Consider the following 25,408-nt stretch of genomic DNA (forward strand, 5'->3'; position numbering starts at 1 on the left):
GTTCAAATCAAAGAAAGAGATTCCTCAGCATATTAGTACATCTTTCCCACTAAATCCTCTCCTTGTGGCTCTCATACACACTCTCTCTCTCTTCACCATACTTGGCTTGGCTTTTTTTCATTTAGTGACACCTTTTTTTTTCTCTCTTTAATGCCCAAAAAAGAAAAAAAAAATCCAATCTTTTTTGTTATATGGAAATACCCTTTTGGATTATCCACTGATTTTGACTTTTTTTTGAACAGAAAAAAATGATGCAGCACACTTCTGTAACTCAAGAACCTACTAACCCTTTTGGTTTTGTATCTCAAACAGGTTCTTTTGTGTTTAATGGAGTTAGTAATAGTAAGAGTAACTTTACTTTAGATGCATATTCAACTTTGTTGTCTAATTACTTGTATTTTGATTCCAAGAATTGTAAGAATAAGCCAAAGGTTGCACCTTTATTGAGTTTAAGTATTAGTAGTAGAGGTGCTTCATCAAGTATTAGTAGAGCTCTTTTTCAGTTTAATAAAGCTATTAGATTTCATTGTGAGAAAATACCTCTTGGGTTTGCCTCAGTTGGGGTTGGGGTTCATTGTGGAGAGAGTAATGGGGTTAGGGAAGAAGGGAGTTTATTGGAGAATGAGGGAATACCTAACAATGGTGTCGAATCGGAGCCTCCGAAAAAGGTGCTTATTTTGATGAGTGATACTGGTGGGGGTCATAGAGCTTCTGCTGAAGCTATTAGGGCTGCTTTCAATGAAGAATTTGGAGATAAATATCAGGTCAGTTTTGATTGACTCCTATTTGACTTCTCACCTAATAAGCTTAGACGATATACGATTTGGATGGTTGTTACACATAGTTTCATAATGTATCGTATTTGTATTGTTTTATATTGTACTTTATTGTTTTGATGAATACAACGTTTGGATATATTGTATCGTTGCCCATCGTTATAAAATGCTGCACATCAACCATATAATATAAAAATGTAGGGTACGGGGTAGAGTGATCATAAAAAGGTAGGGTAACAGGTAAGCCAAAAGCTGCATCTTTATTGAGTTTGAGTATTAGCAGTAGGAGTGCTTCATCAAGTATTAGTCGAGCACTATTTCAATTTAATAAGGCTATTAGATTCCATTGTGAGAAAATACGTCTTGGGTTTTCCTCAGTTGGTAGTGGGGTTCATTGTGGAGAGGGAAATGGGGTTAGAGAAGAGGGGAGTGTAGTATTGGAGAATGAGGGAATACTTGTTAATGGTATTGAATCGGAACCTCCGAAAAAGGTGCTTATTTTGATGAGTGATACTGGTGGGGGTCATAGAGCTTCTGCTGAAGCTATTAGGGCTGCTTTCAACGAAGAATTTGGAGATAAATATCAGGTCAGGTTTTGATAGACCCCTATTGACTTCTCACCTAATTGTTTGGATGGTTGTTACCTATTGTATTGTATCGTATTGTTATTTTAAATACAATTTTTGTTTTGATTGTTGCTTAAACTTTATTGTATATCGTCAAGTCCATCGTTAGGACTAAGGTAACTATGAAAAGTCTCATTTTATGTAACAACAGATTTGGTGTGTGGTCGCGTCGTTACCCTTTTTTCTCCTTATTTTGCATTTACTTATTATTTAATAATCATATATTTTCCTTTACCCTATCTATTCTTTATAATAACTCTACCTCGTACCCTACTTTTTAAATAATATTGTAGGTTTATCCTTCAGATTGCTGATGTGTGATCTTAGGTAATGAAGAGAAATGATACAATTTATCCAAACGTTGTATTCACCAAAACAATACAGTACACAGTATGATACAATACCATACGTTATTAAACGATATGTAACAGCCATCCAAATCAGCTTTTAGAGCCAGTGGGTTCGGAGTTTGTATAATCAGTTATAAGTTTGTATTTATATGTATATATGGTCTGAACTGAAAGTATTGGATTTGGTTGAACTTGTTGCAAGGGGTATGCTAATAAGTAGCGATTTATGCGTATTTTATATGATAAAGAATGAGAGATATGAGTAACGTTGATTTTGTTATATCCATTTAAAGAGGGAGCATTGCAGGTGTTTGTTACTGATTTATGGACGGAACATACACCCTGGCCTTTCAACCAATTGCCACGGAGTTACAACTTCTTAGTGAAACATGGATCTCTGTGGAGAATGACATATTATGCTACTGCTCCTCGTTTAGTTCATCAAACTAATTTTGCTGCTACATCTGCTTTTATTGCTCGGTAAGAATGACTTCTTTGATTTAGTTGGATTATGTAAGTCCCTTAATCTATTAGCATCGATGATATAGTATTCTTTATTTCTTTTAAGAATATTTGGTATAGTATCCTTTTTAGAATATGGTTATAGTCTATGCAGCAACGAGCAATCTGCATCTCTTTTCCAAATGTGCTGAGAGCTAGATGTGCTTTGTATCACTATCAGGCTTAATGTGTTTGCTTTCTGCATCCCTTTCGATTAGCATTGAACTGAATCAAGAATGTGAACTTGAACATTGATGCATATTCACGTGTGGCTTTAGAAAAATTATTGTATCGAGCAGCTGCTTATCATTCAATGTCAAGCCACCTCTGTGGTCTTGTTTCAACTTTCAAGGACCATTACCAGGAGTTCATCCTTAATTGTTATTTCCTTATATGGTCTTTGGTCATCCTCACCTGATGAGCTAGTTGTTGGGTAGAATTAGGCCCAAGGTCCTTTTTCTTTACATGGTGTCAGAGTCAGATCCATCATCTTTCTTGGTTTACCTAATGTTGGGTTCCCATGTTATATTAGCGCACTCGAGATGTCCAACCCCCTTGGTGTGCAGGGGATGTTAAGTATCTCACGTTGGTTGAGGAGATGAGCAGTTATCTACCTTATATGGTCCTTTTTAAATCAATTAATGTAAATTATCTCCTTATATGGTATTAATTCTCATCTCATGAGCTAAGTTTTGGGATTGAGTTAGGCTTAAAGTCCATAATTTTTACAATTCTTAACACTCCCCAAGATGGAGCGTACATATTGTATGCTTCTACTTTGGTGTGAGGGTATTGGATCTTGGAACTTCAGAGCGATTTTCTGAGGATAACTGCTAAATGGGCATTTGAATTGAACCTAAGGGTATGGCCTAGTGGTCAATGAAGCGGGTACAAACCTTGGAGTCTTGGTCCAAATTCCAGCAGAGATTAAAAAAAAAAAAATACTAGGTGATTTTTCCCATTTGTCTAAGCTTTGGTGGGCAGAGTTTCTAGTACATATGTTGGTTGGAGGTAGCAGGTACCAGGTGGAATAGTTGAGGTGCGTGCAAGTTAGTTCGAATGCCACCAGTATAAGAAAAGGTCATTTGAATTGACGAAGCTCGTAATAGTGCATCATGGCTCAATCTTTAGCTTGATAAAGTGACAATCTATCGCTGTGTATTTTTTTTCTCGTGAAACACGAGATTTGAAGCAATATGTAGAGCGAAATCTACACGTTAATCTAGACTTCTCCTAATCAACAATCCCTGGTGGTTTCTGATAGAAAGTTTAACACACAAAAAGCATTCTTGATTCAAATTGATGAGGGTGCCAGTGGACCATGTCTACCCTAGAAATAAGGATAGAAGGCGATCCAATTTTAGCTAGTGCCTAGTGGAGATACAGTATCATAATAGTCAAGGTCACATATCACCTCCATTGTACTTTGGACTTTGGACTTTGGAGGGGTGCCCGCCTAAGGTCGGTCCAAGTGGCTAAGCCTATGTCATAGTAGTCAAAGCCATATATTTGAGTGTGTCAATTGACAACCAGTCTAGTTTTAGGACGATCAACTTTCTCATCTCAGCTTATCTTGACTCTAAACACTCAAAAGCATTTAACTATATTTTTATCCTGTTATAAAGGAACTATCTTCCAAATGCCATTACCACATTGAATAGTTATTTCGTCAACAGTAACCTTACACCAATCAACACGAGTCATTGCTTTTCTCAAGGTTATAACTACTGGAACAATGGATAAATTTGTAACAAAATCGTGGTATGATACTATCAGTTTTCTACTCATGTTTCCCCTATTTCTCAGTTAATCGTTTCTTTTGATTCATCTCTTAATATTATGAACTTATGACATTCTGTTGTCTTAATTTTTTATGAAAAAAATGTTTCCCTTCCATGTCTTTAGTATAAACATTGATTGGTTGAAGATCTATATATATATATATATATATCTATCTCCGTTCAGCTTACAGCTGACTAATTTTTATTTTCCCTTGTAGCAGCTTCAGTTGTTTAACAAGCCTTCTCTCCTACTTTGTGCAGTGAGATTGCTAAAGGTTTAATGAAATATCAACCTGATATTATTATCAGCGTACATCCTCTAATGCAGCATGTTCCTCTTCGCATTTTGAGGTCCAAGGGTCTCTTGAAGAAGATCATATTTACCACTGTTATAACAGATTTAAGCACTTGCCATCCTACATGGTATATTTTATAGTTGTTCAACAATTCTGTTATTTTGATCCTTGTACTAATATTGTTTTGCAATTGCATATTTAGGTTTCACAAACTTGTTACTAGGTGCTACTGTCCATCAGAAGAGGTATCAAAACGAGCACTGAAAGCTGGTCTCAAGCTAGATCAAATAAAAGTTTATGGGCTTCCTGTACGACCTTCATTTGTGAAGCCAGTTCCTCCCAAGGTAGGTATAATTCCTCTCTACTTCTCCTTGCCCAGGGTGCATGGAAATAGGGAGCCCCACAATCTTACTTCTGTATCATGTCCTTGTTTTTATGTTTTATTAAACACAACGCATAGGTGTTTATTTGCATTAAGAATTGGCTCATTATTCCCATCACTTCCCAATTTGATCTTGTTGAAGTGTGTGACCATCTCATCAAAAAGCTTAAGCTATTAGAATGAGCACACTTTTATTTACTTAATTATATTCTCAACACGCCACCCTCATATGCGGGCCTGATTCTTTTTTCATGGGTTAAACACGTGAAAATTCTTTTTGATAATGGGTGGTGGTGAGATAACGCAGAACCTCTGCCTGCTCTGATACCATGTAAAGATATGACATTTGGGCCTAACTCAACCCCTAGCTTTTAGGGTTGAGTTTAGCCCAAGGTTCATTTCTTTAACATGGTATTAGAGCATGAGTCATCCCAATTCTTGTTACCCGATGTTGGGCCCCATATTAAAAATTGTCCACACTCCCGATGTCCAGCCCTGGGCGTTAGTAGGGGGGTTGGCGGTGGTGGTTGTTGAAGTGGTCTCTTTAAATGGCTTGGGCAATCCTCACCTCTTGAGCTAGCTTTCGGGGTTGAATTAAGCCTAAATGTCATATCTTAACATGGTATCAAAGCCACGCCCATGCCAATTCATTATTCATATGATTTTTGCCACCCATCTTATACCGTCCACGCTTTGGATGTCCAGTCCTAGCCGTGCGGGGGGGAGGGAGGAGGGGTTGTTGGGCTGATATGGGACTCCAACAGATCTATTCTTTCATGTTTCAGTGCTGCAGAACAAAACTCTGGCATTTTGCAGCATCTTGCTAATTGTAGTGAGTGTAAGAGTATGAATGGAACATTGCCATCTCATAGGTGAATTTTAAGATGCCAATAAGCAATATTGACACTATAGAGTGTATAGATATATCCAGAGTACAAGTGTGAACATTCCTCCAGATTAAGAGAGATCATGTAGGCTGCAAGGATTTGCTCCTTTTGATATGGTAAACACCATTCCCTTCCCCACTACGCCCTGCCTAAACAGTGGCCGGTTATCACTTTGCTTCCTTGGTAACTCGGACCTCCAACCTCTCATTTCCACTATGCTATTGTTCAGTCGTCTTTAAGTAGTTCTTGTGCTATTTTCCTCTACAAGCCACACTATACATGATAGAGGAGTGAGAGAACAGATTGCAGAATTATTTATCTCTGGGTGGGAGATTGGTATTGATTAATTCTGTGTTAGATGCCTTACCTAGTTATCTGATGTCTCTATTCCCACTTCCAGTCAATGTGGAGGCAAGAATTGATGCTTTTAGGAGGAATTTTTTGTGGCAAGGAAACAAGGACACAAAAGGCTACCATTTAATCAAATGTGCAACCTTAATTCTGGCCAAGAAACTTGGAGGGTTAGGAATCAGAAATCTGAGGAAGCAGAACAGAAGTCTCCTGATGAAATGACTTTGGAGACTTCCTAAGGAAGATCAAACTCTATGGGGCACCGTGATTCAAGCTAAATATGAAAAGGAAGGATTCTGGAAGACAAAAGAAGTTAACACCACATATGGCACTAGTTTGTGGAGATCAATAAGAAATTTGGAAAGAACTAGTTTTAATGTGAGAGATGGCAGGAGGATTTTGTTCTGGGAAGACAATTAGTTAGGGAATGGTAGTCTTAAACAATTGTTCCCTGATATCTACATTTTGAATCAACAACAGGAGGCCACTCTACATGAAGTATGGTCTAATCAAGGATGGAATTTGACATATAGAAGGTTGGTGCAAGACTGGGAGATTGAAAGATTGGCTAATTTTTATGGCACTTTAGATCAATGTAAAGGGCTGCAAGAAGGAGAAGATACTTTGAGATGGAAATGTCACAGCAAAGGTATATTTACAGTAAGTTCTGCTTATAAGGACATGAATCAGATGGGATCTCAGATCGGTTTTTTGCCTTGGAAGGTTATCTGGAAAGTCAAAATCCCTTACAAAGTGACTGTTTTCACTTGGCTGGTAGTGAAAGAAGCTGTTCCTACCCAGGAGAATCTCATGAAGAGGGGCATACATATGTGTTCAAGATTTTTTTTTTTTGTGAGCGAAAGGCAGAGACAATTAACCATCTGTTTCTTCATTGTAAAGTGGTTAGTCAGTTATGGAATCTCTTCACCAGTTTCAGGGGTATCAGGTGGACTATGCCTGAAAGAACCGGAGAGGCTCTATTAAGCTGGAATACTGAGAGAGGTGGCTGCACAAACAAAGACAGATGGAGAATTGTCCCAGCAGTAATTTGGTGGACCATATGGAAGGAGAGAAATTCTAGATGTTTTGAAGGCAATAGCAGCTCCTGGCAAAAGATTAAAATGAATTGCATTATAAGTTTTTGTTATTGGTGTAGTTCAGAGTATATAGATGACCCTGTTTCTATAGTAGACATCCTAGGATCCTTGTAAGATGAAATAGGATTTAGAGATAGTCTTGTTTTTACTCTTTTGGATGTAGATTCAAAGCTGTAAATTTTTGGATTCCAGCACTTTACGCTGATGATTTATTAATACAGTATGTTACCTTGACAGAAAAAGAACAGACAGCATTCTATTGCAGGAAACATTTGTTTTTTTGAGAAGGCAATAAATACACTAAAAAAGCACTAATAAAGTGCTGCAAAAGTATGTACATCAGTAGCCAAATCCAGAATTTCAGTGTATCCCTATCTTATCCCTTTAGGGCACTTGTAAGATCTAAAACTGATTCAGCATCATCTACATATTCTTCTTAAATAAAATAGCAAAACACAAGTCATTTTGATCTCTTCATAGTTCATATTGTCCACCAGCATACCAGAGGGCATGCAGGAATGTATCCCACCATTTTGTTTGGCTTTTGGTCGTGTTAGATCTGTTCCAACTGCTCAGTAATTCACAAGGATTGTTAAGCACCACCCAGCTGCTAAGTATTGCATGAGTACATATTGAAATGTGATATGAAGAAGCAGCTATAGATGCATCACATCTTTCATAATTGATAAACTTATAGCCTGTTTGGCCAAGCTTTTGAGAAGCCAAAAGTGTTTATTTTAGAGAGTTGAGATGTTCAGCCATGCTTTAAGGCACAAAATAAGTGCTTTTGAATAGTAGCAGAAGTTGTTTTTCATAAGCTAAAAAACGTTATCTTTTTCCCGGAAGCGCTTTTGGAACCTTGACACAAGCACAAATTAATGGATATACTTTTTTTAGAAGTACTTTTGACCAAAGCACTTTTCAAAATAAGCAGATTTTGGAAGCTTGACCAAACAGGAGCATAATTATGGTAAATCTCAATGGTAAAATAATTATCAAGCATTACCTCTCCCATTCCTGCACTGCAAACCTTTCTGACCCCAAACCCCCTTCTAGGGGTCCAGGATCATTTAGACTTCAAGAAAGATCAATATTAAGCATTTTTGTCCAGGATCAATTAGACTTCAAGAAAGATAGAGTATAGAGTATTCTGTTGTTTTTAAATTTAACTAGAATATTTCCCTTCTTATCTGTGGTAAAAATTTTCTGTCCTTCTGTGGGAAGAACTTTCAGATTGCAAAGACCTCTGCTTTGTTTCTTATACTGTGTAACTGTGACAAGATCTTAATCCTCCATGTTGGATAATGTACACGGGGATCTGCTGATGCATTGTGGTAGAGCGACCAAATATAATAAGGACTTGTGATTTACTAAAAGATCTAGGACCTGTAAATAGAATTCTCTCCGGTGCTCAGTAAAAAAATTTCTCAAATTCACTTGTGACTGAATGTTTAGCTTACTGTTGGGTCCGTATATTTTCTCATATTCTTTGCACCATCTCTCATATTATCAGTGCTTTTTAGACTGTTCTCTAATCCACTTCTAGGTTGAACTGAGGAAGGAACTTGGAATGGAGGATCATCTCCCAGCAGTACTACTGATGGGTGGTGGGGAAGGAATGGGCCCAATAGAGGCTACTGCTCGAGCACTTGGAGATGCACTCTATGATGAAACTATCGGGGAGCCAATCGGTCAGGTCCTAGTAATATGTGGGCGCAATAAGAAGCTTTTCAACAGATTGACTTCAGTGCAGTGGAAAGTTCCTGTTCAAGTATTAGTCACTGAAACTTTGCCAGCCTTACATTTTCACACTAATTTCTTTAGTGTATTATCTGGAAGTTCTCTGATATTGTTGAGTATCTCTTAGGAAACACTCAATTGTTAGACCTTTTTATTTTTTCCTTTCATTTTGATTGGTGTGGTAAGTTTGGCATCCCATAATCACACCATTCTATTGTTGATATCAGACCTCCATCTTCGCCCGAATTTCTTTTACATCTTTCTCATTTGACTGGTGTACTAAGATTACCATGTATCATGAACTTCTATGATTATATTTCTAGATCATTTGTATGCCATCCTTGTCAAGTTTTACTCAAATAATAATGACCACAGACAAGCTGGTTATGGATACTTAGTAGGCGTTTGGCCATAGATTCCAAATATATTTCACTTTATTTGGAATTGATGAAGTTGGAGTTGAAATGGAGTTATGTTTGGTTATACTTTTGCAAAGGAAAGAAGGGAGCAGTTTATTTGGATTTTATGAAGCTGGAATTAACAGCAGGTTTTGAGCACTTTTCCAAATTTGAAATCCAACTCCAAGTTGGATTTGGAAATTTTATAACCAACCACTGATTTTGAAATAAAGTGAAAAATTATTCCAGAAAAAAGTGAATAATTGTCATGGCCAAAATAGCTCCTAAAGACACGGATGTCGGTAATTGTCCGTTTATGTTTTAACTTGGGGAATTTTGTTTAAGTTTTCATACCTTTTAAGCACCGTGGTTTTCCTTTTAATCCATTTAGAGTAACATTTTGCTATATGTGAGTCGCAGATTTACTGTACATGTCAGTGTGACTCACATATAATACCAAATTGCCAATGTATGTAGTATATCTTTGACTAAAGGTTTACATGTTCAAACATTTATGCGTGTCCTTAGGGTATCTATGTCACGTTTCAGGTAAAGGGGTTTGTCACTAAAATGGAGGAATGCATGGGAGCTTGTGATTGCATTATTACTAAGGTTTGTCACTTTCTTTCTAGCTGTCTTCACTAAAACAAACTGAAAAAGAATACTACTCTGATTATTGTGGTTGTCTGTAGGCTGGACCAGGGACTATTGCGGAAGCCATGATTCGTGGACTGCCTATAATTCTTAATGGTTACATTGCTGGACAGGTATATCGAGTATTCACAATGTTATTTGGTTCTTTTTCTCGGAGTTCTTTTTTTTATTTTGTCTTGCACTCAATCAGAAAATCCTAACACTTGTGTCATCCAAGGGAGAAGAAACTGCTGATTGTGGTACCTCTCTCAAATTTTCCATTTGAAATGTATACCATTAAAAAAAAAAAAAAAGTAGCTGCTTCTATGTGTAATTTGCTTCAGATTACTAATTCAATAATACTGCCATCCGAAATTTATGCTGGGAAGTGAAAGTTCAGCAAATGGAAAGAATGACATGTTTTGAACTTTTTGTTCTTTGTTTCAACAAAATCTTGTGTAAGTTTCTTGAAGGTCAATAAATTCGGCGAAGTTGGAAATTTGTGTTTTTCGATCTTTGCCATGAAGAAAGTGCCTTAAGAAGTTATCCTAGGTTTGACAGTTTCGCCTGTATTTGAAATCCTCCGTGGAGTTGGACAGATTGATGTAAAGAATGATATTTCATGACGTTTCAGAGCATTGACATTAATGAGTCCTTTAGTTATTCTTTACTAAACCTGACAATTGAGCCTAACTCACCCAATACCAGCCCGTTAAGACAGGCCCATACCGGCCTATTCCTCCTGGGCTGCATCTCAACTTAACTATGCCGGTCATACAACAACAACAACATACCCAGTGTAATCCCGCAAGTGGGGTTGAGGAGGGTGGTGTACTCCCGTGCTATCCCTACCTTGTGAAGGTAGAGAGGTTGTTTTCGATAGACCCTCGGCTCAAGTAAAACACAACAAAATCAAGTATGGAAAGGAAATACAGTTGGGAGAAGCCATGCCGAAAATAGTGAAGATGAGGATAGTAGCAACAACAAATAATACGATAACCGAAGCAAAGAAAACAACAGGTAATAATAAAATCGAAGAATAAGATAGTAGGAGAGAAATATTAATAATACTGATAAGGGAAACTAGACAACGCTCGACTACTTGCTAACCTTCTACCCTAATCCTCAACCTCCATATCCTCCTATCTAGGGTCATGTCCTCGTTAAGCTGCAGGTGTACCATGTCCTGTCGTGGCTGGTTAAATTTTTTGAAATGTTGGTACTGGCCCAAGCCCAAGACCACTAGCCTGCTGGACTGTTCCCTGGTGGGTCCGAACGGCTTGGTATTTAGTTTTTTCTTTTTTGTTTTTTGTTTTGTAAAGGCATAAAAACACCCTCAAACTTGTCCCAAATTTGGGGTAATCCGGGACATGTTTTGGGGTGTTTTTATGCCTTTTCCCCTTGTTTTTTCTAAAATCTTTTGTAATTGTGACTTGGAAAAATATTACCTTCATAGAGGAATATTCGTAAAATTGAAGGAGAAAACCTCAAAATATTATTAAATTCAACAAAGGAAGTGATTACAAAAAGAATCAAATTCAAACACCAAATATCATTAACATTGACGATTCTGAAGAAATTTCGTGATTATTTTATGATCTCATAAAATACTACAAAAATACTAATTTTTATTTTTTTTCAACTAACTTCCAAACTCTTCTATGAAATCTTCAACTTTCAGAAAGTTTGTTGATTTCATCTTGGTATATTCAATTCGTATTTTTCCAACTAATTTTTTTGAAATGTTTAGTTTTTTTAGGGGTACATGGGTCTGGCTCTCTAGCCAGAGACAACATTGGAATCAGTCCAAGCCCGGTATTTAGGCCTAGACCAGACCGGTTTAGCCGGCTGTGTTTACATCTCTATCTAGATTAAGCCACCGAGGTTGTGCCCTTTGCGAGTTCAGCTTTTCTCCATCTAAGGAACTAATATCGTACGGTGCATCCTAAGAAGAAGGCTAACTAAAGAATGCCAAGGGCTCTTTTCTGAAAGCTTAAAATGGTAATAAAGGACTCTAGTTATCATGAAGTAAGTTCAAAAGATCATTTGCCTCCATGCTGACACATTATAGTTGAAGGTTTTTCCTCAATGGTATCTGGTGTATGGGCTGCTAGTTTTAGAAAGCGGGGATTTGTGTTAGGCAGAAAATATGGCTCTAGAGGGTATATAGCGAATTGATTTTACAGAAAACTGCAGTCTTTCAAATGTGAGAAGTGACGTAAGTACCACTACTACTAAGACGTCTGTTAAATATGTAAGAGCTTACTGCATGAAGAACCATGATTCGTCTCTTAGATATGATAGACCATCGTTGATGAGGAAGAACTTTAAGAGGATTGCAATTCCAGTTTCACATATGCTCTTACTCCTTCTAAACTAATCTGGGGTAGAAGCATAGTTAGTTTTTGTTCTTACTTGGTACTTCCTGTATTGGGAGTATAGTGAACTATCTACTTCATTGGAATGTTGTCTTCACTTTTTGACTTCTCATTTCCGAGAGTCATTTCCAAAGTTGCACTTTAGTTGTTCTGCGTCATTCTTTCCTGGTAGCAGATGGGATAGATTTGTTAGCCAAGAAGTAACATGAAAGAGTGTTCTCTCTCTCTCTCTTTATACCCTCCTTTCTTTTCCTCGGCGGTGGGGTTGGGGGATATCATGCTAAAATTTCTAATGGGACCTGTTCAAGCTTCCAAACTTTAAGGGGTCATTTGGTTGCTGGTTAGAGTAATGCAAGCATTAGTTAATCAGGGTTAAGTTATCTAGGGTTTGGTTATTCATGTATTAGTTATTCTATCTTCTATCCTACATAAAATAATACATAGATTCTCTCATAACTTATACATTAGTATTAGTTATGCGGGATTCTAAATTGCTAACCAAACACCGTATTTAGTGTGTTGAATTTTATGCATAGCAAAAAAAATGCTACCAAACATAGTACAAATTATACAGGTTTTAATAAATGAATAAATCACCTCCTAACCTTCAACCAAACGACCCCTAATGGTTTCAAGCCTGCAATAAGTATTTCATTTTAACCTTTTCGCATACTGCTTTTGAATGCTTCTCATGCCTTTCATTGATGTCTTCATCATCCTAGAAGCAGAATATAAGTTTACTACAACCAAACATGGAACAATTAAGTTTCAATATATCCTCTTATATCTAGGTTCATTTCTGTTGTCAATGCGATGTTTCCTGTTATGCATAACTTTGGGGTCGTTCAACCTCTAATTTCCTATCCTTATATGTTTTATCTACTACAGGAAGCTGGAAATGTGCCATATGTTGTCGAGAACGGATGTGGGAAATTCTCAAGGTCACCGAAAGAGATAGCCAAAATAGTTGGTGAGTGGTTTGGTACCAGACAAGATGAACTCAGAATCATGTCCCAAAATGCTCTAAGGCTAGCAAAGCCAGATGCTGTGTTTAAGATAGTCCATGACATGCATGAATTGGTCAGACAGAAAAATTTTGTACCCCAGTATTGTCCTGCTTAAATTAATTACGTTGGTTTCTTGGGAGGTAGCAGACACCCAGTAGAATAATCGAGGTGTGCGCAAGCTGGCTCGGACACAATTATTAAAAATAATGATTATTATTCAACTCAATTTTGGCTTGAATTCTCAGTAGAATGTACTATTGCCCTGGTAAACATTCAGAGAAACCAAGAACCAAATTTTTGTGGTCAAATTCATTTTAATATAAGATATTTTTCTCTGATCCATGGGTTTTTTTTAAAAACTTTTTCTCTTTTCTTTTCCTATTTGCAATCCAACTCAATAGAAGGAGAAAAAGCTGGGACTACGACTTGCTTGGTGCAGGGCTGCTTGTCGCGATTGGTTGGACACTCGCTTAATCTAAGAGCTTAACTTGGTCACTCTATTAAGCTTTCCCATCAACTCTATTGAATGTGGTACAAAAGATTGCTATTCAAAGCATTGTTAAGAGCTGTCTACCAGGTAGTAGTAAAGATAAGATGACTTTAATCTTTTAAGGGCACGTTATGAGTTTGAACTTTGCCGCAGACAAAGTCTAATAATTTAGTTGAGAATGGTAGACGGATGGTTCATTATCCACCGTGTTTCAAATCATGTGCGAGTTAGCCTTAAAAAATTTCTCGATTGTTACAAAAATAAAAGTTCCCCGGGGAGTAAAGTAAAACTTTATTTTGGCAACATGGCGTGCAAGATAGACTCTTAGCTAGTGTCAACTTTCAGAACATATTGAGACAGTGATAAAAGTAAGATTTTAAGTGTTTGGTATCTAAAATGTTGAAGCAAAATAAAATTGGCCAAGTCTTATATACTCCTCCGAATATGTAAAGTTTATGCTGACGAAAATGGTGCTTCAGGAAAATATATTGAGTTCTAAAACTGAAAAAAGCTTTTGTCAAATTACGAAAACTACATTTAAGCAGCAAAACTTTTGATGTGATTTAGGTCTGTAAATACAAAAAGAAATTATGTTCAAAGCTCAAAAGCAAAATTCAATTGTACAGTGCATCGTTTTGCTTTACTTGAAGCAACAAGTAAACGAATAAAGGTTATGGTAGAGTGATAAATACTCTTTATCATTAACCAGATATGTCGAGTTTGAGTTCTGATATGCAGTCACCTTTGTAAGGGAGCGCTCTATCCCTCGCGTGGAAACCAAAAAAAAAAAAAAAAAGAAAAACAGCGAGTGAACTAATTATCTTTCGTACATATTTTCTTATATGCTAAACTCACTATGGGCCACACAAATGAGTACTTTTCTAAACGTAAAGCCTTCGTTTAGTAGTCTGTCTTACATTTACCAAAGGTCTCCCTGCCATTCAAATGTTCCCTTAAAGTTTGATTGTATGTCTTTTCCCATCCTTATTGTATTATCTTGAGCATATATGGTCCTTTCAGTTTGGAAAAATTATAGTAGCACTTTTTTCCAACTTACGAGATATCAAAACGTGTTATTCAAATTTATGGAAATGTCATATGTTTTTCATGTGATTAGAATAAAAACATCCAAATAGAGATCTTCTTCTCTAATTTTAGCACTAGAGACGCAAAAACTAAATAGTTCAAACAAGAGAACACTGAAAATTTTGAAAAAAAGAAGTGGATATTAGTAATGAAATCAACTTCCAATAGGGTAACAATAGAATTGCACAAGAAGATCTCCATCATGTTCGTGATTTAGCTTGGGCCACGCCCGATGTCACGAAATGATTGAGAACTACAATTGAGTCGAAATGAATTTTGTTCTTTGTATTCAACAAGTATTGCATTACCAAATAATTCAAGAAAGGGCGGACTGCAGGGAGAGTCCTTTTAAGTAGATGACTTGTCGGACAATCGGAAGACGCGGAACGTAATGTCTTTTTTTTTTTAACAAAACTTGAATAATAATTTTGTCTTTTTTGAAGGAGTAACAAATGTTATTTTAGTTAGTTTTAAATGGATCCATTTGGGAGTTCTATCAGATAAACCAAAAATGTTTTCAACTTTTACAAATTTAAAGGGTCATATTAAGTATTTAAGGTAATACTTTAGGAAAGAAAATATACCTACCCACAACTTAAGGGATCATTCCACAATACTCCAATAGTTCAAGAACTCATTTGACAATTCCCTCCCCAATAATTCAAAAAACCCTCTACTCTCAAGTTAAACTGTAAGTCCAAGAATTCTTCATTTCTACAATTTCCAAACAAATCACTAGAAAGGGCTAAATGGGTCATCGTAATCTAAGTCATTATCATCATTTAGAGAAGGAACAACATCAATCAGTTGATGGTCTATTAAACCTTTTTACTAAAGCTAACCATGACCTAAACATAGTTCAAAACAAGCTGGAAAAGGAATTTCAACAAGTCTACCCTGATAATGTTTGTAATTAACTCAACCCCCTTAAATCTTTTTTGTTAACCCATTTCAGTTTTTTTTTTTTCTGGATTTTTTCAATTTTTCCAAAAAAAAAAAAAAAAAAAAAAAACCTTGGGAAAATTAGGATCTATGTCTGCTAGGAGAAAATATTTACGCCAAGTAGCCCATATTTTGAGTTTGTTACGTGGTTTAGTCCATATTTGTGTATAAACACGTTTTAGACAACGTTGATACGTTATGTATAATGCTTTTGTATAATATTGTATGTTGGGCTACGTGGCGTAATATTTTTATGTTGGGTTGCAGGTTAACCCGATGAAGCTAGTTTCGAGGATCAAGAAAGTTGAGGATGAAATGTGTAGCTTGAAGGAGCAATGCCGTGAGTTGCTTGCTGCTAAACAGGTATTGTTACTCCCTTCGTCCCAAAATAAGTGTCATTTTAGCTCATTTCACGCTCATTAATCCAAACAAATAAATATAAGGTATAGTTTACTAAGTTACTGCTATATGTTTCTTGAAAAATGAGCACTATTATAACCTGTTTGGCCAAGTTTCTAAAATCAGCTTATTTTAAAAAAATGCTTTTTTTTTTTTGGCAAAAAGCGGTTTGTGTTTGGCCAAGTTTTTAAAAAGTGCTTCTAAAAACATGTTTGGATGGGCTTAAAAAAAGCAGCTTATAAGCGACTTAGATAAGCTAAGCCAAACGGGCCCAATTATTTTTTGGGGCTTATTTTAAGCACAAAATGGCTTTAAGCTGGCCAGCCAATAACCCAATCCAAACGGGCTCTAAGTGTATTTTTCTCAAAGTGCTTTTGGGCAAAAACTATTTTTTTAGCTTCTGAAAAACTGTTTTTGCTACTCCCCAAAAACACTTATTTTCTCCCAAAAGCTTGGTCAAACACCTCATTTTTTTTTTTTTAAAAACACTTATTAAAAAAAAAGCACTTTTAGAGAAAAATAAGCTTGGCCAAACAGGTTATTAATATAAGGGTATAGTTCGAAACAATTCCTCTTGAATTACTAAACCGACACTTATTTTGGGACAATTTGTTTTTGCTAAAGCAACACTTATTTTGGTAAGGAGGGAGTAGATTACAACTAACACTTATTTTGGTAAGGAGGGAGTAGATTACAACTAACTTCCCCTCAATCCCAAGCTAGTTGGGGTCAACTGAATGATAATTACATTTTTGGACCGCTCAAAAAAATAATAGCCAGCAAATGTATAAGGTTTTGTATGTTAAGTGTAAATATACATGTAATATACTATGGTATACATAAATATACATACAATATACATAATTAGTGTATTTATTTTCTGTATTTTGGTTAGCGCCTGTAATTAATTTCGGCCAACGGGCCAAAAATGAAAAAAGCCCGAATCTATATCCGTCTACTCTATTTGGATCCGTTTTATTTCAATACTCAATAATTTGTGTATCAAGACAAATTAACATTAACATAGACCCTGCTAACGCAAGATGCTTTGTGCATCGGGCTACCATTTTTTTTAAATGTATGTATACTAGTTTAAAAAAGAATAAACATATGTATGTAGACTAATCTGTGAGTGCATTTTTCTTTTTTTTGTTTTGGAACCTTAACATTGTTTGAATTTCTTGCAAATTAGATAAAATTTAATACGGAAATGTAGGAAAAAATGAACCAGGTTGCTTGAATCATGCCATATAAATGTGGAACAAAGCATTGTCGTAATATGTAAAGTTTTAGCTAGATGCATTTTATGTTGGCTTAGATTTTTTTATAGTTATTGGTAAAGCCAGAAGGAAGAAATATTTCAGTTGATTACGTTCAAAAGAAAGAATTATATTTTGGTATTAAAATAATTTGTGATAAATAACCAGAGAATACGGTATATTAGTGATTAAACAAACTCCAGTGTGAAATTTCAATAATCATGCTAACCGAGGAAAAGGAAAAAGAGGAAGCCTCAAGAGTCGAGACAAATTTGTTGAGACTATGTTACATGGAACCTTAGTTTCCTTGACATATTCATGTCCTAGGGGTCTAAACCAAAAATTAGCAAAAGAACAGCAAAGTTCAATCTCTCTTGTTTAACAGAATGAAGGATATTTTTTTGATTAAGCACCGGGTGTCCGGGTCTCTTTGAGCCCCGACTAATCCCGGGGGTGCACAGGCCCTCGGCAAGGAGTTTCCCGCAAGTGCACCACGGGTAATTCAGGGTTTTACCCCAGTCCGATGGCCCTCAGAAATTGTTTGCACCCAGTGGGTTTCGAACTTGAGACCTTGAAAGGCCCCAAGGCTCAAGCCAATTACCACCAGGCCAACCCCTGAGGGTTAACAGAATGAAGGATATTCCTTGCTATTATTAGACAATTTGAGTGTAACTGTACCGGATACTTGTCAAATATACGCCCATAACGAGCCCGTCTAACATAGAATAATTGTCCTTTTTTGATGTAAAGAATTAGGATAACATAGATTGGTGATGAGATGGAAATAAGGAGAACGTTATTTTTTTTTGGATAAAACAAGAAAATACTGCATCTCCAAATTTGTTATAGTCCTCTTCTTTTCTTGTCCACCATTAGACTGGATTTCTTTCTCTTTCTCCCCTGTTCTTCAAAGTATCTAAAGCTTTTTAATGGTTCTTTAGGAAAAAAAAAATTGGATGACTTTCTAGCTCGAATCAACTTGCGGAAAAAATTTCGAGTTCTTGAGTTCCTTGTGAAAAACTGGAATCTGGCTACCAACATGGTAAAAAGAGAAACTGATTGCTGTTCAGTTCTTCATCCAATGATTTTCTATTGCCTGTAAAAAAGTCAAAATTTGTATGTGTTATTGCTTGAACTTCCGGGTTATGATGTTGGAAACTGTATAATCTTGTAATAAGTAATAACACTTCGAATCCGTACTTGAACTCTGTCACGGTCCAGTTTTCAATCTTGTAGTGTGGGACAATGAGAAAGCGTAAGGATATTCAGGGAGAAACAAATTCACAAAACTTTTACAAACTGACTGAAGAGTTCATATGATGCAAGTTTAGTCCTCCAAAGAAATGAAGGCCGTGTTAACTATGTAGTGGAAATCTTACCGCTGAATCTGTAGCATTTAGTATCTGATACTTTAGTCTACATCAAACAATCTTCACATGACAAGTCTTAACGCAGAAGTTGAGTGCCTTAATGATGGAATCTATGAAAAAGCGAAAGAAATGCAGTTCAAAAGTAAGAAGTATACTTATTTTTGTTTGCACCTATGAATTTAGTTTATCCTCTACCTTTTCAGAGTCTGTATATACTGTTCATCTATAGCTTTTCTGTACTTTACAAGTTGCTATGGTTGGGACCAATACTTTCTGATTATTAGTAGCAAAGAGCTGTCCAATCACCTTTTTTTTTTATTATATATGTTGCTTTACTGTGCTGTGCTGGATTTAAAAATGTTTGTGCTGGTTGCACTAAAAACAGGATTTGATTGATAAAGCTCGGGCAACCTTAGTTGGGAACAGGTCGTTGCTGCAAAGGTTGCAATTATCTGCAGGTGTTCCTGTCATCAGTGATTCTGATGATCCATCATATGCTAGTTTCAATCAGGTAACTTGAATTTGCAGCATCATCCTATAAGGGTAGTTGTTCTTCCTAAATATATGGTTGAGTGTTAAGCCATTCCTCTCCCACCCAACCTTAACCATTATATCTGTAAAGATTGCATGTTTGAGTTGTAAACTTGTAATCAGTGTGTATAATTTATTATAAATTTGCTCCAAGAGATGTCCTTGTAAGTAGGGGTGGCAAATTTAGCCTATGAAAACATGACCCCCCCCCCCCCCCCCCCCCCACCAACACCACAAAACCTGCCCAAGTGTGGGCTGGTCATTGACCCGACCATTTATTAGCTCAGCCCATTAAAAATTGGGCTAATATATGGCCACCCATGAGTAATCTTGTCAAAATATTTTGTAAAAAGACATTTTTTTATTTGATATGTTATGTATAGCCATAATAAAGAATAATATAGTTTTATTACTAATTTTTCTTATAAAAGAACAAACAAAGCAATTAGAACTTAATAAGAATTGGGTGGGTTGGGTTATGACCCGCTTTTAGCCCATTTCAGCCCAAGTAACTTTTGGGCGGGTCAATACTCATTTATTAACTTAGCCCATTTTGACCCGCTCAAATTCATCCAACCTGCCCATTTGACACCCCTACTTGTGAGGTTCTCAGATGAAAAATGAATTTCATCTCACATCCTTCTTTATCTATCAATTCCTAGGTTTTACTCCGCTTTGTGATAGGGGGGAAATTACTGCATTGACTTCATCTTGACTGTGGCAAGGTTGCAAAAATTTCCAAATGGTGTCTAAAGATTTGCACCATTTGCCGGCAAGCAACCAAAATCTAATCTGAAGGGCAAAGATTCCTGATTTAGTTTCCATGGCATTTAAGTGCTTGCTGTGGTAGCTATTTGCCCTGCTATAGTTTTTTCCTCCCCTACCTCCTTTCTCGGTGTTTCGGATCTCTCTCTCTCTCAACTTTTCTTTATTCATGATATGCAGGTCATTGATGAATGGACAACTCAACTCAGATCAAGAACAGGTTTAGTATCATAATGGCAGTTTTATAACTTATATGTCCAAAGTTTTAAACACTTTGACTGTCGTAGATCTTATGTAAAGAAAACATGTAGATGAAAGGGAAATATTTGGGGTAAGTAAATACGTGTCTGCTGATTCTTTGTGACTGTGCCCAACAAGTGTTTTTACCATTTTGGAACTTATAAGCAGCTCTTTTTTTGTCTCACTAGCAAATTGACGAACCTCAGTAATTGATGGTTCTTTAAATCTTCTTTTTAAAGGCTTTTGCTCCTGGACTTGTCAATTTTGGACTAGCTGTGATCAGTCCTTGGGAGCATTTTGGGCATCTAAAATGGATTGCTTATATTAATAAACAGGGGCAATGTGACAACTTAGTATGAGTGCAGACTTATAGCTTGTTCGGCCAAACTTCCAAAATCTACTTATTTTCAAAAGTGTTTTTTTGTCAAAAATGCAATTTGACAAAAATACTTTTGGAGAGTAGCAGTTTGTGTTTGGCTAATCAATTTGAAAAAAATACTTTTGCCAATATTAGAGAATTACTTTGTGCATGGCCAATCTTCCAAAAGTGTTTCGGGGAAAAGTTACTTTTTTAGCTTCTGAAAGCTTCAGCTACTACTCGAAAGCACTTATTTTTTTCGTAAAAGCTTGGCGAAACACCTCAACTTTCTAAAATAAGCACTTTTGGCTTCATAGAAGCTTGGCCAAACACCTCAACTTTTTAAAATAAACACTTTTGGCTTCCTAGAAGCTTGGCCAAACAGGCTATTAGTTAAGAATAGTTCAAAGTGGAAACAAAACTTTGAATCCAACACTTGCTTTAGTCTCTGTTTGTGTTTGACATAAATCCCTCCCTACAACTCATGAATTCAAGATCCATATATGCAAAATACAGACTAGTGGAAATCAAAACTTAGTTGGTAAGGCTAAGTGTAAGACCTAGAGAATATTTAGTTTCAGAGAATCTCGATTTGTCTTAAACGACCATCATTTACAAGTAGTGGAATAAAATGGGTCCAAATAAAGCTATATAGATATAGTTGATTTATACAGGCAACGGCAATAGTTTAGGATTAAGACATAATTTCGCTCACAAGATTCGGACCTGATCATAGAAAAGACTCTCCTTAAGTGAACCAGATGGTTTGGAGCTTCCCACCCCTGGAAGAGAAGTTGGTTCGCTTTTGCTGATACTCAAAAAACTCATGTTTTAAATAAGTTTGTACTTTCAGTTTTTTTTTTATGTGATTTTACTCTGATCAATGTCATTCGTTTAAGTAGGTATGTTCTTGAAATGATTATGTACTTTTTCCTCACTAACTTATCCATTATGCAGAGGATGAGAGCCCTGAATCAGGCGAAGATATCAACCAGATGCTGTTTTCAGCAATTGTCCATGACAACTAAGAAGTCATTCAACCTTTGAATTGGGAAGATGCTTGATGTGGGACCTAGCATTTGTCTGATTTTGCAATTGGTTTCTTGGATCATTCTTGTATCTGTTAGTAGTTCTTTAATCTTACATAGATGTCCTTTCTTGCTACTTCAGGCAGGAATTAGTAATATGAAGTAACTTTCTTTCTGTCACAAGAAGGTAAAAGATTGTAATAGATGATAGAATTGTTCGAGCAAGGTGACACTCCTTTCTAAAATGGCACTTTCATTTTAAAATTGGCATGGTAGGTGGCTTTTGAGCCCTATTGCGGACAAAGTGTGGTAATTAAGTTGGAGAGGGACGGACCCAAACTCCCCCGAGTTTTGATCTGTGCACCAACTAGAGTCAGACAAACACAGGTTGATGTCAATTAAAAGCAGGGGATCAAAATTGCATCCACCTCATTTCTAGCCATTGATTTCAAATCAAGGGGGTTTATTATCCCATTCAAGATGTGAAGAAGGTATTGTTTCCCAAACCCAAAATGTTAACGGAGTTTAGTGGACTTTACTCTGAATATAATGGTGGAATCAAATAAATTTGAAAAGTTTATATATAAAATTAAATTTGAATTATTCAAAAGAATTAGTCACATTTTAGTAAATTAATTTTTTTGTCGGGTCTTCATTTTGAATCATAAACTTTTCGGACTGTCAACCAATCATATTTAAAAGCCGCTAGATTTTTTCTTTGTTTATATTAGCAAAATAAATAATTTTATATTTTTGTGGTGGTGCGGCTTTTGTGACATTTAAAATCGGAGAAAGTTATAGAAGTGAAAATCTTAGACTTTTTAATGTAATAAAATAAATTACACACGTGTATCAAAAGAGTTTTTAAGTTTTGTGCATTGTCAGTGTACAAAATTCTTTACACCATCAGGTAAGTTAAAGGATAATCAGGTAACTTTTATAATTAAGATATAGGAAAAGATATTAAAAATAATTAGAGTCCTAATTTTACTCTAATCAAATTTTTTATTTCCTTTTTGCAGCAAATCAAATTCGTGTCCCTTAATAATTGCACCATCATGTTTTTTACCCCCAACAAGATCGTATTCGCAACTGTCAGTGGACTAATCCTTAAATGCATGAGATATTGTGAAAACTTCTTCAATGTTTTTAGCCAGAGTTGATCTTGAGTTTTTTTGCTTTAGTTCACTAGTACACATATTTTTATTTTTTCTTGTGACTGCTATATAAACAAATTTCAATTTTCTTGTTTCGGTTTAGCTGAGGAGCATACCGATTGGAAAGATAGTTAAATAAATAAAACATGGAAGGAGAATTTGAAGGAGAGACAGCGTTAAAATAAGGATTTGCAGGAGAGATAAAGTAATTGTAGTGCTTAATTTTAGGAAAGAAAAAGTAATTAGTAACAATGGATGTAAGTATGTACTACGTGTATGCACGCTTACACTAGGAAAGGGATAAAAACAAAGAAGTATTTGTGTGAGAAATAAAAATTAAATCAAATTTTCATAAAATAATGATGGAATTTACAAAATATGTAAATAATAGAATTTACATCAAATATTCATAAAATAGTGATGGAATTCACAAAATATGTAAATAATAGAATTTACATCAAACAATAACTTTGATTTGGAATTTGTCCTTTTCAAACAAAATAAAATGTCTGCAGTAAATTGCCAACTAAAGGTCTCAAAGAATTTTCTTAAAAAAAATATGTAAATACATTATGAATATACAGTGAAACATGTGTTAACAACCGCAAACTGTTGAACCTACGAGTTCAAGGGTTGGTTCGACATATACAGAGAGAACGAATTGAGGTGGGGTTAATTTTTTTTATTTTTTTTTATCGCGCCATTACAAATTGTATAACTTACTATAGTTTGACAATTAATATTAAGATAAAATATGATGTTATGGAGTTAGATATAGAAGTATTATCTCTTCCATCTCAGATTAAACTTAAAAATGATCATTTCTATTTAAAACTGCACGAAACGGAAGTAAGTTTATTGGTTATATAGGCGGAATGGTTTGGGAGATCCTTTTACTTGTCCCTATTTGTCATTCCGATGTCTGCACTTCACGGGATTTCATCTACACCCTTGAACATGTTCAAAACCGGTATTTTAAACCCCTCTGACCGTTGACCGCGCTTATGCCACATTAATTAGCTGAGTTGGAAAAGGTGTGTGTTTACATGCGTATAGAGCGTGAATTGGTCTAAAAGTTACTAACATAAAATAAAAAAAAGAAAATGGGAGACATCGCTGCCACTGATGCTGACGATGCCCCTGCTTCCGTCGCTGCTAACCTCGCCGCCAACAAGTTCTTCTCTACTTCTAGAAGCTGCAATAAGGATTCAGCAAAATCGACCCTGTGATATACGAAGATTGAAAAATAGTAATTGACACAGAATTTGGGAATTATATTGATACTGTAATTCGATCATATGAACTACACAAACGAACTACTTAAATGATTGTACAAATTGAATGATTAAACCTAAATCTCCATTGATGAGCTTGAGTTTCGAGTTTAGTTTCCTGTAAGAAAACAGAGAAGAGAATGAGAGAGATATTTTGTAGAGAGAAGATTTTAGAAGTTCAGATTGATACCAGATATTCCATAATCGTTTTCCCTCCACTTATGTGTATATAATTCGTTGAAGTTGTTATTCATGTTTGTTAGGCCCAAACAAATCTCAGCCGTTGATCATTATTCCTTCTGAGCAGTTAGATGGTGATCCGCGTCACTAGCTCATTTATTCGCTGGCATCATCCTGAGCTTCCATGTGTGTACACTCAGCTAATCCTTTATTCTCCTAATACCAAAACCCTAATTCACTTTACCAATTTCCCAATCTCATACCCCGACATTACAATACCTTCCTCTCTAAAAAACCTTGACCTCAAAGTTGTGTTCTAGCAACAAAGGTGGGGAATCGACTGCGCATGTAAGACCAGTCCTCTCAAGTGGCTTTCTCAGGACAAAAAATTGAACAACAGCGGCGTTGTTGACTTTAACGATGCTCCATTGCAAATTAGCTAAAGGTTCCAGCAAAACACCTCCGGTACCGTCGCAAGCTGGTAGTTGCTGTTGAGGAGTGATGCTAGGCCCCATGCGACGCTTCAATTGAGAAACATGGAACACCGGGTGGATCTGAGACCTCGGTGGCAGCTCAAGACGGTAAGCAACTGTTCCAACCCTCTCTATAACCTTGTAAGGCCCGTAGTACTTAGCGCTGAGCTTGAGGTTTCGCCGAACCTCAATCGATGACTATCGATACGGTTGTAGCTTTAAGTAAACTAAGTCACCTGGTTGTAGAGTACGTTCTGACCTATTCTTATCAGCATAAAATTTCACGCAAGCCTGAGCAACCTATAAATTGTCTTTTAATTGTTGAAGTAGTTGTTCTCGATGAGCAATATAAGCTCCAGCTTGGGTGTTGCTTGGTTTAGTTAATGACCCCATAGGAATCTGAGGGAGAGGAAAACCATAAAGGGCTTCAAATGGAGTAGCCTGTAAAGCACTGTGGTGGTTGGTGCTATACCACCACTCTACAAGTGGAAGCCATTTCAGTCAGTCTTTAGTCTTAGAGAAAACCATGACCCTTAAGTAGGTTTCTAAATAACAATTGAGTCTTCCTATCCGATTGTGGGTTATAGGCTGTAGTCATGTTCAGTTTGGTACCCAGTGATCTAAACAATTGCTGCCAAAACTGACTTGTGAAG

The 25,408-nt window shown here is 36.2% G+C and overlaps 2 protein-coding genes across 5 annotated transcripts; both read left to right on the forward strand.

Annotated features, from left to right (window-relative positions):
• LOC132609443 (probable monogalactosyldiacylglycerol synthase, chloroplastic) lies at positions 1–13,543 on the forward strand. 3 transcript variants are annotated; one of them, XM_060323417.1, is made up of 9 exons: positions 1–764; positions 2,060–2,232; positions 4,296–4,457; positions 4,533–4,674; positions 8,594–8,818; positions 9,735–9,797; positions 9,878–9,952; positions 10,030–10,078; positions 13,085–13,337. In XM_060323417.1, the coding sequence occupies exons 1-9, from the start codon at positions 249–251 to the stop codon at positions 13,168–13,170; spliced, it is 1,491 nt and encodes a 496-aa protein (XP_060179400.1). In that variant the 5' UTR covers positions 1–248; the 3' UTR covers positions 13,171–13,337. The 3 variants fall into 3 exon arrangements, with proteins under 3 accessions (XP_060179400.1, XP_060179399.1, XP_060179401.1); XM_060323416.1 differs by lacking the exon at positions 10,030–10,078 and having other exon boundaries at positions 5–764; positions 13,085–13,543; XM_060323418.1 differs by lacking the exons at positions 1–764; positions 10,030–10,078 and adding an exon at positions 1,207–1,363 and having other exon boundaries at positions 13,085–13,543.
• A 1,933-nt stretch (positions 13,544–15,476) lies between these two features.
• On the forward strand, positions 15,477–21,916 carry LOC132609444 (uncharacterized). 2 transcript variants are annotated; one of them, XR_009570834.1, is made up of 6 exons: positions 15,477–15,684; positions 15,989–16,084; positions 19,135–19,260; positions 19,943–20,126; positions 20,226–20,265; positions 21,601–21,916. XR_009570834.1 is itself a non-coding variant. In XM_060323420.1 (5 exons), the coding sequence occupies exons 1-5, from the start codon at positions 15,529–15,531 to the stop codon at positions 21,669–21,671; spliced, it is 489 nt and encodes a 162-aa protein (XP_060179403.1). In that variant the 5' UTR covers positions 15,477–15,528; the 3' UTR covers positions 21,672–21,916. The 2 variants fall into 2 exon arrangements, 1 of the variants encoding a protein (XP_060179403.1); XM_060323420.1 differs by lacking the exon at positions 19,943–20,126.
• Positions 21,917–25,408: the final 3,492 nt, after the last annotated feature.

The sequence above is a fragment of the Lycium barbarum genome, chromosome 9 (genome assembly GCF_019175385.1).
Source record: "Lycium barbarum isolate Lr01 chromosome 9, ASM1917538v2, whole genome shotgun sequence".
NCBI lineage: Eukaryota > Viridiplantae > Streptophyta > Magnoliopsida > Solanales > Solanaceae > Lycium > Lycium barbarum.